This window comes from Loxodonta africana, chromosome 3 (genome assembly GCF_030014295.1).
Source record: "Loxodonta africana isolate mLoxAfr1 chromosome 3, mLoxAfr1.hap2, whole genome shotgun sequence".
NCBI classification, from domain to species: domain Eukaryota; kingdom Metazoa; phylum Chordata; class Mammalia; order Proboscidea; family Elephantidae; genus Loxodonta; species Loxodonta africana.
This window is the reverse complement of record NC_087344.1, coordinates 91,355,236-91,369,565: the sequence shown is the minus strand read 5'-3', so window position 1 is coordinate 91,369,565 and position 14,330 is coordinate 91,355,236. Positions and strand designations below refer to the sequence as shown.

Here is a 14,330-nt window from a genome sequence, read left to right as displayed (position 1 = left end):
GGTCCCAGAGGTGGTGTGGATGGCCAAGAGCCACTTCAATCTCCTGGGCTTTGGGGTAGAGAGTTTGGGGCTGGTTCTAGGTCCATTCCCTCCCCACAGGAGCATGCGGGACTTGGCGGAAAGGGTAGAGGAATCCGGACTCTGCCTCTTACCTGCTGGCCAGTACCTTGTCTCTCTGAGCCTCAGTTTCCTCATCTGTAAAATGGAGTGCTTACGTGCAGGACCGCTGCCCTTCTTCACTCCAGGCACCATGACACAATGGTCTTTGTGAATGGCACCCCGGAGTTCATGCTCACAGCCTGCAGGGCGGCTTCCCTGGTAGGCGGTGGTGAGGGTCGATGGCCCAGCATGGAGCAGCTGATAGACCATGGGTGCTCAGTAAATACAGCTCCTTTCCAGCTCTTCTGTGGGGTTGTTTCCCGGGGCCTGGCTCAGGGCTCAATGGGTACCTTGTCCTTCCATCTCAGTGTTCTTTTGGGGGCTTGCAAGCATGTGGGACACCTATATCATTTTTATGGGAGTGAACTTAAGAGAAAAATTAAAGAGAAGAAATGCCCTTTAAAGAGAAAAAATGTCCTGTATTTTGCAGACTTGTAGAATGTTCACCCAGGCATTTGCAAACAGCAGTGCATGGGAATCACCTGGGCTGGGAGGTGGGGGTGGGAGAGTGGTTGCTAAAATGCAGATTTCTAGGCTCTGCCCTCAAAGTCTGGATTCCATCAATAAGGGCAGGGGCCCAGGAACCTGCACTTCTCAGAGCCCTCTTGTCCCCACCCTTTGGTCAGAGGGCACTCTGGGAAATGCTGGTCTAGTTTCGTTTCCATGTGTTCTGGTGGGGCCCAGAGGGAAGTGCTGACCTGAGGTCCCGAGGGTGTTGGTGGAGGAGGTGCTCTGGAAGGACTCGTCTTCCGACTCCCAGTCCCTCTCCACCACCCTGCACTACAGCCTTTTTAAAAGGTCTCTGAATGCCAACACTTTCTGGAGCTTGGCCCAACAGTTGTTTGTAATGAGAAACGTCTGTAAAATGAACCCTATAAATCCTGTATTCCCAGTGGATTGCTTTATGCTTCATAACATGTATTTCTAGGGCAACTTTGGGGTCCACATGCGGGGAGTCCAAGGTGCTTCTCTCCTGGGGTGCGGCAGTGTCCGGGGGCCTTGGCTCTCCAGACTTTGTGGCCATCAGGCCAGCTGTGGAAGGAAGAGGAGGGAAAACAGGTCTGAGATCAGAGGGTAAAACCGGAGGTGAGGCAGGAGTGGCTCCCTGCCCTGGGGTGAAATGGACTGTGCCCAGGCTCTGCATCAGGCAAAGCAGACTTTGAATCCCTTCTGGGAATCAGAACCCAGTATTTACCACCAGTTCCAATACACAAAATCAGAAAACCAGACCTGTTGCTGCTGAGTTGATTCCAGCTCATAGTAACCCTACAGGACAGAACAGAGCTGCCCCATAGGGCTTCCAAGGAGTGGCTGGTGGATTTGAACTGCCAGCCTTTTGGTTAACAGCCGAGTGCTTAACCACTGTGCCATCAGGGCTTCAGTCTGGTACACAGCAGTGCTCAAAAAACACTGGACAAGTAAACAAGCCTCAGAGCCCTCCTCTGATACGCTTGGTTAACAATAATAAGTAACATGTATTGAGCACTGGGCGGGGTGTTGTTCTAAGTGCTTCAGGTGTGTTGACTTAGCTGTCATAATGATCCTGTGAGGCAGGTGGTTCTATTGTCCCTACCTTGTTGCCAAAGGGCCAGAGGTGCAGAGCTGAGTCTTTGGCCAAGTCTGCACAGGTAGTGAGTGTTGGAGCTAGGATTCAAACCCAAGCAGCCGTGCCCTCAGCCTCCTTGCTGGGGCCACAGCACAATCTCTGTCCTGCCGGGTGTCTGGGGAAGGTTAAATGGGAACGTCTAGCACCCTGCCTGGCACTTCCGAGAGACCACTGAAAGCAGCCTTCTGCGTGCTCTGGAAGGCAGTGAGGAGCCAGCCGGGGCAGTTTGGGTCCAGGAGCTCAGGACGAGAGCCGCCACCCCCAGCCTTGAACTGGGTTCTCATTCTTTCCTGAGAAATTGAGAGTCAACCCTGGGGCTCCAGGCCCCTGATTGAGTCAGCTTCTGATTGTGCTGCAGTAATTATAGCTGTGCAGTCCCGCTGGGCCCTGCTAAGCGACGGCTGCTCTCAGCGGCATGACTGAGAGGGGGGCCTGGTGGGGCTGGAGCAGAGGAGGCCGTGGAGGCCTTGGTGAGCCCTCCAATCTACAGGTTTAGTTCATGGAGTTACTGATCTGAAGGGCAAACTGAGGTCATATCTTGCCCAAAGGCCCCCAGCTGGGAAATGCAGAGAAGCGAGCAGGGCATGGTGGCTCCATGCTGCTAGAGCTCAAAGGGCTTGATGCCGCAGGCAGGGTCAGCCTGATTAGGAGGAACTTGGGTGCCAGGCACCAGGCGGCCATGAAAGTGTGTTAGGCAGGGCATTGATGGTGTCTGATTTAGGATCTGGAGAGTCCTAAGGGCAGACAAAGGAGCCCTGGTGGTGCAGTGGTTAAAGCACTCGGCTGCTAACCAAAAGGTCGGCAGTTTGCACCCACCAGCCACTCTGCCAGAGAAAGATGAGGCAGTTGGCTTCTGTAAAGATTACAGCCTTGGAAACCCTACGGGGCAGTTCTGCTCTGTCCTGTTACAGTCACTGTGAATCGTTTTGGTTTAGGGGCAGATGAAGCCCTGGTAGCGCAACAGTTAAGTGCTCAGCTGCTGTTGGCAGTTTGAACCTACCCAGCAGCTCTGTGGGAGAAAGACCTGGTGATCGCAACCTAGCAAACCTTATGGGGAAGTTCTGGTCTGTCACGTGGGGTCACTATGAGTTGAAATTGGCCAGACAACACCTAACAACAACAATAACAGGGCCTTCTTCTCAAATGAAGAAACCGAGATCTGGGGCAGAAGGGTCCTGATGGATGATGCTCAGGGCCTTGGGCCAGGTGGCTAGAGTCAGGCAGTAGGACTGGTTGATGCCATGCCCTGTGCCCCCTTTGGCTAAGTTGTGCCCATGTGTCTGTCTCTGCAGACAAACAGGTGTGCCCGGCCGAGAAGCTGAGCTGCGGACCCACCAGTCACAAGTGTGTGCCCGCCTCATGGCGCTGTGACGGGGAGAAGGACTGTGAGAGTGGAGCAGATGAGGCCGGCTGCGCCTCCTGTGAGTCCAGGCTCAGGGGCCCAGGTTCTGCCAAGCATGGCAGGCAGCCTCGGGGAGTGGCGGGCACTCCAGGGGGGTGAGCAGTTCTCTGTGGGCATGGGAAGGAGAGAGGAAGGGTGATGGTCAGGACACTAGTCACGGCCAGGCACTTTGGAGGCATTTTCTTCTTTCATCCTCACAACCACCCCAGGAGTGGCCATTATCATCCCCATTTTATGGGTGAGGAAACTGAGGCTCAGACAAGGGAGGAAAAATGCCCAAGGCTGAGGGGTGGAACTGAGATTCAAATTCAGGTCTGGAGAGCACAGCCCGTGAGCTTTTTACCATGTCTGACATCTGCCATCCATTCCATGAGTCTACCAACCTCATAGCAAGGACAGGGAAGGGCTGGAGCCAGAATTTGTGGTGGCCTGAGCCATGGCCCTGCCGGGGGTGGGGGTGGGGGAAATGGACACAGATTCCTGAGGTGTAAAGGATGACTGTTGCTGAAATCTTGGATCTGCACACAAATGTCAGAGAGCAGGAAAGACATCCCCTGCAGCCTCGGTGGGGACAGATGGATGTGGTCACTGGGACAGTTCCACATCACTGAGCTGCAAGCACAGGATTATCTCTCTCCCAGGGAGCCCGGCTGCAGGGCCTGGTCCAGTGGGGAGTGTGGCCTGGTCTCACTCATTTCAATTTCATGGGCACCTACTGTGCGCCAGGCCTGGAGCCAGGCTCTGGGAGGGACAGTGAGGTATACCCTGCCCCTCGGGAGCTCACAATTGACTGGAACACAACCGGCTGTCGGTCACTAGGCGGTGAGGCCAGGCTGATACAGGCGGTCACTGAGGAGGGCTTCCACCAGGCACTTGCGCACGTCACTCCCTTCAGCTGGCCTCTATACTGGCATCCTTCCTGTGGAAATGCCATCTCCTCCAGAGGCTTCTGAGTCACAGCATTCTGAGATTCTAAGTCTGGGGCCTCAATGTGTTTGGAGCAGGAAGTATCTGGGTACTGGGAGAGATCCCGGCTGGGCTGGCAGTTCAAAGCCCCATGCGGCATTGGCTTGTTTGTTCAGCAGTGATTTCGCTGGGCCTCACTAGTTAATGGAAACCCTGGTGGCGTAGTGGTTAAGTGCTACGGCTGCTAACCAAGAGGTCAGCAGTTTGAATCCGCCAGGCGCTCCTTGGAAACTCTATGGGGCAGTTCTACTCTGTCCTATAGGGTCTCTATGAGTCAGAATCGACTCAGCGGCAATGAGTTTTTTCACTGCTTAATGAGAGCCTTGCCTTGGTCCTCTTCCCTCCACACTGCCCCATAACCAGTTGTTTCCTCAGCTACATGGGGCACAGAGTGACAGAAATGTTCCCTGCTAAATATGGGAGACAGGCATTATTGGATTTTATTGGGTCTTACTGGGTTTCTGTGCTACAGCTCCCAAACACCTGGCCAAAGAAAAGGAATTCTCCTTCTTCAGTCCCTCAGAGTTTCTTTTACTTGTGAGCGGTGGGGGTAGGGGTCTCTGGGCTTAGGCCTGAGAATGTAAATCTAAAAACCTGGAAAGAACTCAGTACAAAGAAGCATTTCCCACTAGAACTCTCTATGGGTATTGAGCACCCCCTCCCTTCACATGTACAAGCCCAGGCTGGACAGGAAGGAGGGGAGCTAACCAACCATCAGCATAATCTTGGCGGGTAGGTGTCATGGGGTAACGTGTGTCTTCCCCACCAAGGCCCCAACATCCCAAAGCCCAGAAGGGAAAAAAATTGCAAATATCATAAACGTGATAGAACTGTCAAAAGCACATGACATGAGCTGCCTACATTGTGAAACTGAAGACATCACTCTATTTTATTTATGTTCGGTAACAATGAAAATTGACATTTTGCCATCAGAAAATAAAAACACAGGCCTTGGGCGCCCCCATGTGGAAAGAATTGTTACTGCCATGACATTCCCTGAGGCCACTGCCACTGTGTCCAGGCCTGTTCTTGGTGCTTTGTGGGCAGACACCAGGGAGGGAAGCGGGAGAGGAGAGAACCCAAAACACTGACAGGAGGAGTCAGCAGGAAGGGAGAGCCCCAAACTTGAGTTCTGGTTAGATCCTTACCATGGACTGTGACCCTGGGCAAGTCACTCCCCTCTCTGGGCCTCAGTTTCCCCACCTGTAAACTGACAGTTGAGCTGGCTGGTCTCTAAGGCTTTCTCAGCGTCTGAGCTCAGAGCAGCCCCCCAGAGAGGGAAGCCCCAAGCTCCAAGCAGGGCCAGTGACCTGTGCTTCCCCTGTCTTAATTACCCCTCACACCCAGGGCCTGCCCAGTACCCATCCATTCCACACCTACTCACTGCAGGGAGCTCTGTGCCAGGCCCTCGGGACAAAATGGGGCAGTCTCAGTGGCCATCCCTGGGGGGCTTGTGGTCACGGGGCAGACAGAGAAGGATGTGAAACCCAGACACCTGAGCAGACTGTGAGGGGCCTGTGAAAGGGGGGCAGAGGCAGAGGAGCTTCCTAAGCGGGGGAGCACGAAGTGTGTTGTGAAGGGGAGGGATTTGGTCTCTTGAAATATGAGAAAGTATGACTGTGAAGCGCAGAGGCAGTGGGGTTAAGAGGTGGGTCCCCAGCAGATGGCCCAGTGTCAGGCTGTGTATCATTTCCCAGGAAGATCCCGAGGTCCTCCTAGGTGTCCTATGCTGCTGCTGGCAGCAGGGTAGGAATTCTCACTCTCCTTACCCAGTGAGGCCAGGGAGGCTCAGAGAGGCCAAGTGTGTTGCCCAAGGTCACCCAGCTGGTTTTGGCATGGCCCCGGTTGGAAGCCCCCCTTTGCCGCGCCTGACCACACCGCCAACTTTCAGCCCCCAGCACCACTCATGCTGGCGCCGAGCGAGGCTCACAGTGGGCCCCGGGTCTGGCGGCATGGGGTCCGGCGGGCCGACCGCTGTCTGTCCCGCGCAGTGTGCGCCCCGCACGAGTTCCAGTGCAGCAACCGCTCGTGCCTGGCTGCCGTGTTCGTGTGCGACGGCGACGACGACTGCGGCGACGGCAGCGACGAGCGCGGCTGTGCCGGCCCGGCCTGCGGGCCCCGCGAGTTCCGCTGCGGCGGCGACGCCGGCGCCTGCATCCCCGAGCGCTGGGTCTGCGACCGCCAGTTCGACTGCGAGGACCGCTCGGACGAGGCCGCCGAGCTGTGCGGCAGGGCCGGCCCGGGGGCCACGGCCGCGCCTGCCGCCTGCGCCGCCGCCGCCCAGTTCGCCTGCCGCAGCGGCGAGTGCGTGCACCTGGGCTGGCGCTGCGACGGCGACCGCGACTGCAAGGACAAGTCGGACGAGGCCGACTGCCGTAAGCCCCCAGCCCCCTCCGCATTGCCCCCGCCCCACTACCTCTGAGCCCAGGGACTGCGGATCCCGCCTGAAGGCGTTTTCCCCCGGTTTACGAGGTTGGGGGAAGTGACTTGGAGGGCAAGCAGCTACCAAGTGTGGAGCTCAGGTCTAACTTCCCAACGTCTTCGCAGCTACCTGCGTCTGGGAGGTGACCCTTCCCCGATATGCCTCCCACCCCCTGCCCTTCCCCTGCCCGCAGACCTTGATGCCCTCAGGAACTCCCCGCCCTCCCCAGCTCCGTACCTGCTGGGCGGGCTCTCACCCCCTCACCTATTCACTCCTCGGTCCTCGCTGCACCCTGAGTTCCTAGGAGAGGGGGAGGCTCCTAGTTATTTCTGGGTTCCTGACCCCTGGCAGTGCTTGGCACACAGTGGGCACTCAGGAAGGGTTTGCCAGAGGGATAAGCGATTAAGTAATGAGCACCGAGAAACAAATGAGGGCCACGTGTCTTATCTGAAGGGTGGCACTGGGGACAGGCAGTGCATAGGAAACAGTAGACCTGAGATTTTGTCCTGGTTCAGCCAGCCCAAGTGCTGTGTGACCTGGGCAAGGCCTTTCCCCTCTCTGAGCTTCAGTCTTCCCACCTGTACATCGGAGGTGCCTCGGCCAGGTACCCTTGGAGGATCCCCCAAACTCAGCCACTCTGGTTCTGTTCTTGCCAGTGGTGGGCATGGTCCTGGGGGAGGGTGCTGCCCCAGTACCACGTTGGCCCTGACCCTCTCCCTACTGCTCTCCTGGTAGCGCTGGGGACCTGCCGTGGGGATGAGTTCCAGTGCGAGGATGGGGCTTGTGTCCCTGCAATCAAGCGCTGCAACCAGGAAAAGGACTGTGCAGACGGGAGTGATGAAGCTGGCTGCCTGCAGGGTGCGTGGGGCAGAGAGGTGACGGAGCAGAGGGCCTTGCCCCTGGCTCTGGAGAGAGCAGAGTTGAGGGGTCTCACCTTGCTCTCTGAGATGTGTCTTCCTCCAGAGCATTAACTTGACCCTAAATCACCCAGATCCGCTCCCATGGGGTTCTAAGTGGCTCCAGAACTGAATTTCTAAGGACTTTCCAAAAGCTGAAAGGCCTAAGGGGACATGAAAGGCACTGCAGGAAGTCTAGCCCCACCACTTGTCCATGTCTTAAGCTTTGGAGTGGTTTCCTTCACTAGCTCCCAGACTGAGCCAAGGCTGAGCCCTGCACCTCTGGAAGCCCCCTTAATTCTCAGATGGCTCTTCCAGTCACCCCCACTAGTAGGAGCCAGGATCCTGACCCACTGGTCATCTGGGGGAATGGATAAGGCACCCTTCCCTATCTGAGCTCCTGGGGCGAAGGTCCTCCCCTCAGGAGCCTCCAGAGTCTCTAGAGCTCCAGTGCTGTCCCTCCCAGGGCCCCGGTACTGCCCTTTCAGACCTAGACCCCCATAGCCCTGCTCAGCTAGACAATGCCTGGGGTGGTCCTGGGGTCCTGGTCATCCCTGGGATCCTGTCCTGCTATGAACAGAGTGCTCACAGCCCTGAATGAGGGCTGTCTGTCCTGGACCACCCTCTAGAGACCAGCAGGGGCTAGGGCTGGAGCTCCATCGCCTTCCATGGGGTGGGACCCAGCCGCAGCCCTTCCTGCACAAGGCCTCACAGGTGTTGTCCACTTTCTTATCTGGCCTGACAGAGTCCACATGTGAGGGTCCCCGCAGATTTCAATGTAAGAGTGGCGAGTGCGTGGACGGCGGGAAAGTGTGTGATGCGCAGAGAGACTGCCGGGACTGGTCGGATGAGCCTCAGAAAGAGTGTGGTACAGTACCTGCTGCTCCCACGCTGGACTGCCCTTCCTGGCTGTTCCCTGCTCCTGGCAACAGGGCTTGAGGCCCTTGCCTGCCCCTCTGTGCTCCCCTGCCTTCTGCTCCGACACTTTCTCTGGACTCAGGTGCTGTTCTGGGGCCTCTCACTCTGCATCTCTACTGGTCTCTGAAGGCCTCTCCTTTCCAGCCCAGATGCTCCAAGACTGTGCTTCCTCTCACAAACCTGGCCTTGCTCCTCCCTCCTTCCATGTTCAGACCTCTGAGTGTGTGTTCCTTCTGGCACTTTCTCTCTTCCTTGGTGTTCCTGCCCTGCTGCCCTAGCCAGAGCCCTGACCTCTGAGAACTCCCAGCCTCTGCAGGAGGCCCTGCAGAGGGAGACATGGGGAACAGGAGGCAGGTGGCCAGTTGAGGTACATCTCAAGGCCATCTGGGTCAGGTCAGGTCAGGGTGGGGTAGGTAGACCCAGAAGCAGGAGGTGGCACTGTCCTCAGCCCTGAGGAGCTCAGACTTGCTGGGGAAACCAGAGTGATAGGCTGGACATGTGTGAGGAACAGAGCGAGGCAGCTGCCCTGATGTCTCGAGCTGTCAGGGTGGACTCCAGGCTAGAAAGAACAGGAACATCTGACCTAGCGGGGAGGTGGGCATCCCAGAGAACATGCTGGAAGCCCCATGTGGGCTCCAGAAAAGATGAAGAATCATCTCTCTGCTGATCCCAGGAGGTCAAGGGTGGAGGGAGATTTGGACAGAGACTCCCCCTGGAAGAGAGAGCCTAGGTCAGCCCCTCCCTCCCCACCTTCCTGGCAGACCTGTTTTCACCCAGCACCTGACGCTCAGATGAGCTTATCCTGCGGAGCTCCCCAGGAACAGCAGGTTTCCACCCCTTTGGAAGATAAAAAACTAGTTTTGAAAGGAAGCATATATGGGGAAAGTCCACTCAGCCTCCACCTGAGCTTGCAGGAGACAGACCTCCCCCCCGCCCCCCAGGCCCTGCCAAGAGAAGCTCCAGCAGAAGGAACCAATGGAAAGGGGACAGGGAAGCAGGAGCAACTGAGCCTAGCCACCCCTCCCTCCCCGCCGCGACCTGGAGTTAGCCAGGGCCTGCTAACCTGCTCAACTCTTCTCTCTCATCTTTTGCATGATAAGGCTGTCAAGAAAGTATGTGTGCATGTGCTTGTGTCTGTGTGTGCCCTCTGTGTCCTGGCATTGGTGAAAGGACAGCCTCTGTCCATGCCCCCTGAGTAGGGCCAGGGAATGCATACACATGTCTGTGTGAGTCCCACGTCTGTGACTGTGCTCGTGGGGTCTGAGGCCCGTCTGCCTCTGCACATAAGCTGGTGTGTGTGCATGCAGGTGTGTGCATGTGCCGAGGAAGTGAAACCACTCCTTCCTTCCATGGCAGGCCTCAAATGTTATCAGGGCTCTGGACCCCTCCACTCCCACTTACCCCACAGGTTCCCCAGCAGTATCACCTCCAGGCTGGATTTGGGAAAGACCAGGCTTCCCTTCAGTCTCAGCCACAGTGCTGGCTCAGAGCCTGGGCAGGCGTTCCAGGGGAGGGGTGACAAGGAGGGACTGGTGTGGACCTGCTCTTCAGTCTCTCCCTACGACCAGCATCAGTCCTGAGGGACTCTGCCTTCTCCTTTCATAGAAGCTGGAGTCACTGAGCTCTCCCTCCGTCCCCATCCAGAGCCATCCTGTTCATGCCACTCCAGCGGCCATCAGTAAATTCAGTTGTTGAGTTCCTGCTACCTGCAAAGGGGGGGCGGGGGTGAATGGATGCATGCATGAGGCAGTGGGTGGATGAGTGAACACCTGAATGGACAGTGTTCAGGGAGGGCTCGGAGTGGCAGAAAGATTCCTGGAGGTGGTGCCCCGCAGAGACCACCCCAAAGCTACTGTGGCTCAGCCCACCCCACAAAGCTGGGGTTTCCCAGTGCTGGGCCAGGCTGAGTCACCACCTGGCCACCGGGTCATGGGGTTGCTGTGGTCTTGTTCTTTCAGTTCCGCCAGCATCCCAGGGAAACAGGAGGAGGCCCAGGGGTAAAGGGGACATTGTCTAAGCATGCCTCAGACTGGAATGTGGGGCACCCCACAGCTGTGCATGGCCTGGGCGGGCAGCTCAGACCAGCTGTGTGCATGACCATGGCTGGCTTGGCTCAGCTTGGCTGCAGTGGCTGCGCATGTGCCTGATGGGCAGAGGGGAGGGTGCGGCCCTTCACTTGGCTTGCAGAACTAACCTGCTGTGATTCTGGAGCTCAGGTGACGCTGTGAGAACTTGATGAGCCTTGCTCCTGGCCTCCTGGACCCCCCTAGGGCCCTGCCAGAAGGTGGTAGGGAAATGGAAGACAGGGGAACCAGATGACCCCCTGGTATCCCTTCGTCCCTTGCAACAGTTGATAATCCTGGGGCCAGGCCTGTGGCTAAGTGTAGGAACAGGGACAGGTGCTGAGAGGAGAGGCCTTAAAAAAATCCATCATCTTAGTTCAAGGTGGGAGAGAATTGACCGAGCAGCGACTCCGTAAAGAAAAAGACCTGGGAGTCTTAGATAACCACAAGCTCAATAGGGATTAACCTGTGTTCAGGCTCCTTCCGAGTGGGAGACTAACTCTGGGCCTGGGACAGATGGAGTGTGCCTCCAGACAGGAACCTGAGTGGCAGGGGACTAGAAACCAGTGCTTTGGGGAGACGCTGAGGGAGCCTATGGACTGTAGCCAACCCTACACAGCAGGGCAGGGACAGAGGCTGCAGGGAGGCAGATCCTGTGAGGAAGAACTTTGTAACAGGCAGTGCTAAGTTCCAAAGTGGAGCCAGCTGCCTCAGGAGGGGAGTGAGCGGCACCAGGCTGGAGATGCTTAAGCAGGGACGTCGCTAAAGAGATTCTGGGAGTGGAATACCCTGAACGTTGGGCATGATACATGCAAGTCACTTTGGCTCTGAGGTCATGAGGAATTGCAAGAAGCATGTTTGTGAAAGCAAAGATGTTAGGCTCACCAGGGGAGGCCCAGCTGCCTCTGGCCTGGTGGTGGACAGAGCCTCTGGCCTGGGAGACAGGGTCCTGAGTTCTGGATCTACTCTGTCCCCGTCCTGTGTCTGACCTTGAGCAAGTGCCTGTCCCTCTTCTTGGCCACTCACCTGGTTGATGAGGGTGAGGCTCAATGAGATCCAGAGCCCTCCTGGCTCTGGCATTGTGGGAGTCCTGCTGCCCTGAGCCTCTGCTTCTGCTGTATGCCCCACCCTGCCCTGCCCCCCACCCCAGCCTGGGCTCCCAGACCCTCAGGAGCCTGCGTCCCTCCCCAGGGCTGAACGAGTGTCTGCACAACAATGGTGGCTGCTCCCACATCTGCACCGATCTGAAGATTGGCTTTGAGTGCACATGCCCAGCGGGCTTCCGGCTCCTGGACCAGAAGACTTGTGGTGGTGAGTTCTTCCCCCCCAACCCCCAGCAGAGGCAGGTGCTTCTACTGGCTCTGACACTGCTCCTTCCCACAGACATTGATGAGTGTGAGGACCCAGACGCCTGCAGCCAGATCTGTGTCAATTACAAGGGCTACTTCAAGTGCGAGTGCCACCCTGGCTATGAGATGGACACACTGACCAAGAACTGCAAGGCTGTCGGTATGGAGCCCTCCGGGTGGGAAGCAGGGGGATGGCTCTGAGGGGCACAGGAAGCAGCGCGCTTCCATCGTGTGAGGAGTGGGTGTGCACATGCACACGCAGTGCTCCAGGTGTAACTATATCTCACGCACACCATGCACCACACGCACACTGTGCACGTACTCCCACACCCCATGCACCACAGACACACTGTGCATGCACTCACACATACCATGCGCCATACACTGTGCACGCACTCACACACACTGCACCACACACTGCACACACTCACTGCACCATGCACTCACACAAACCATGCCCCACGCACTGTGCACGCACTTGCACACACCATGCGCCACACACTGCACGCACTCGCACCACACACTGCACACACTCATGCACACCGCACCATATGCTGACTGTGCATGCGCTCACACACACCACACCCCACACTGTGCACCACACGCTAACTGTGCATGCACTCACATACACTGTACCACGTACGCACTCACACAGACTGTGCACCACACACTGCACACACTCACACGACATGCACGTATAGACACTGACCGTGCAGACTGTGCACACAGCGCACAAAATGTGCAGACCACACAAAAATGTGCAGACGTACACACTGATCAATTCTGTCAACTGAATTCATTCAGTTTATTCAGTTCTTTATACTGAAAACTTAACATTGTCGTAGGCACTGAGAGTTCAGCATAAACAAAGCAGACACAAATCCCTGCCTGCCCTCATGGGGCTTACATTCTAGTTGGGGAGACAGACAAGAAAAAAGGTAAAATATGGAGCACGGCAGGTGTGACAAGGACGAAGGAGAAAAATAAAGTAGGGAAGGGGCTCGGATCCAGGAGGGCAGTGGGTTGCAGCTTTAGGTAGAGGGAAGGCCTTACTTAGAAGATAACATTTAAGTCCAGAAGGAAGTGAAGGAGTGAGCCGGAAATTATCTGCAGGAAGGAACAAAAGGAATAGAAAGTGCAAAGGCCCTAAGGCAGGAGCCTGCCTGCTGTGTTCAGGGAACAGGTGAGGAAGCCAGTGCAGCTGGAGCGAGGAGAACAGGAAGGGATGAAATTAGAGCCGTGACTCAGGCAGATCTCATAGAGCCTTCCAGGCTGTTTTAAGGGCCACCTGTGGATTTCACCCTAAGTCAGGGAGAAGCCATTGGAGGGTTTTGAGGATAGGAGGGACAGGGTGTGACTTACACTTGAACAGGCTCCCTTTGGCTGCTGTGTTGAGAATAGAGAGTAGGGGACAAGAGAGGATGCAGGGAAACAACTCAGGAAGTTAGTGCAGTAATCCAGAAGAGAGGTGATGGTGACTGGGACCAGAGGGGCTGCAGTGAGAGTAATGGGGAGTGGACAGATTGCAGGTTACCTGGTAGGATTTGCTTATGACTTGAATGTGGGGCGTGGATGAAAAAAAGGAGGCAAGGATGACTCCCAGGTTTTTGGCTGAGCAACTAAAAAATTGGATTGCTGTGTATAGAGGTGAGAGCTTCATCTCCTTCTGTGTCTCCACATACCCTCTGCGTAAACTCACGTCTCAAAACAACCTCCTTGAAGGTCTCCTCCCTCCAATCTCACCCTATACTCTGTCCTCCAGCCTGCAGCCTCAGTCATCTTTCTAAAAGGTGGCCCCTTAAATCTACCAGTGGGTTCCTAAGCAGAGATGTTGGGGAGAAATGCATTTGAGGTAGAGGGGACGGCTTGAGCAAAGGCCCTGAAGCAGGAACGCCTGCGACGGCTAGGTCAGGACAGGTAGTCTGGTGGCTGGAGTCAAGGTGTGTAGAGGAGCGAGTGCTGAGGCCGGCAGGGAGCTCAGGGTTACCTGTGGAAGCCTTGAGTGTAGGCCCGAGGAGGAAATGAGGAGTCGTAGAAGATTTGGGGGGGGGGTTCGTACCTAATAACAAGGATAGAAATCCTACTGTTGTGTGTGATGCTTTGCATCTTATGTTTTCTATACTCAGTATTTTACCTGCTTCTCTAACCTGTGAGGTAGGACTTATCCCTATTTTATGGGAAAATGAAGCATCATGGGAAAGGCTTTGCCTACGTCACCCAGGAAACCAATGCAGAGCTTTGGTCTCCAGACTCCATGCCTCTTGCACTGACCCTCTCTCTCCCAACCTCCCTGCATGGCAGCTGGCAAGAGCCCGTCCCTAATCTTCACCAACCGGCACGAGGTGCGGAGGATCGACCTAGTGAAGCGGGACTACTCGCGCCTCATCCCCATGCTCAAGAACGTCGTGGCGCTGGACGTCGAGGTTGCCACTAATCGCATCTACTGGTGTGACCTCTCCTACCGAAAGATCTACAGGTGAGTGGCTGCACGTTCCCTGCAGCCAGGCCTGGGTGGGGATGGGGGGGCCGGTGGGGATGGGACTGCTGAC

At 56.3% G+C, this 14,330-nt stretch overlaps 1 protein-coding gene across 19 annotated transcripts in view; it reads left to right on the top strand.

Moving 5' to 3' along the window:
* LRP8 (LDL receptor related protein 8) overlaps positions 1-14,330 on the top strand; it is a 92,394-nt gene that overhangs the window by 51,953 nt on the left and 26,111 nt on the right. For 4 of the 19 annotated variants that reach the window (XM_064281989.1, XM_064281986.1, XM_064281983.1 and 1 more), the window contains exons 4-10: positions 3,058-3,186; positions 6,125-6,508; positions 7,291-7,413; positions 8,197-8,319; positions 11,624-11,743; positions 11,816-11,941; positions 14,083-14,257. In XM_064281989.1, the coding sequence (XP_064138059.1) occupies positions 3,058-3,186; positions 6,125-6,508; positions 7,291-7,413; positions 8,197-8,319; positions 11,624-11,743; positions 11,816-11,941; positions 14,083-14,257 (1,180 nt within the window). Of the gene's footprint in view, positions 1-3,057; positions 3,187-6,124; positions 6,509-7,290; positions 7,414-8,196; positions 8,320-10,327; positions 10,367-11,623; positions 11,744-11,815; positions 11,942-14,082; positions 14,258-14,330 lie in introns of all 19 variants that reach the window. The other 15 variants (XM_064281992.1, XM_064281988.1, XM_064281985.1 and 12 more) reach the window with 7 other exon arrangements.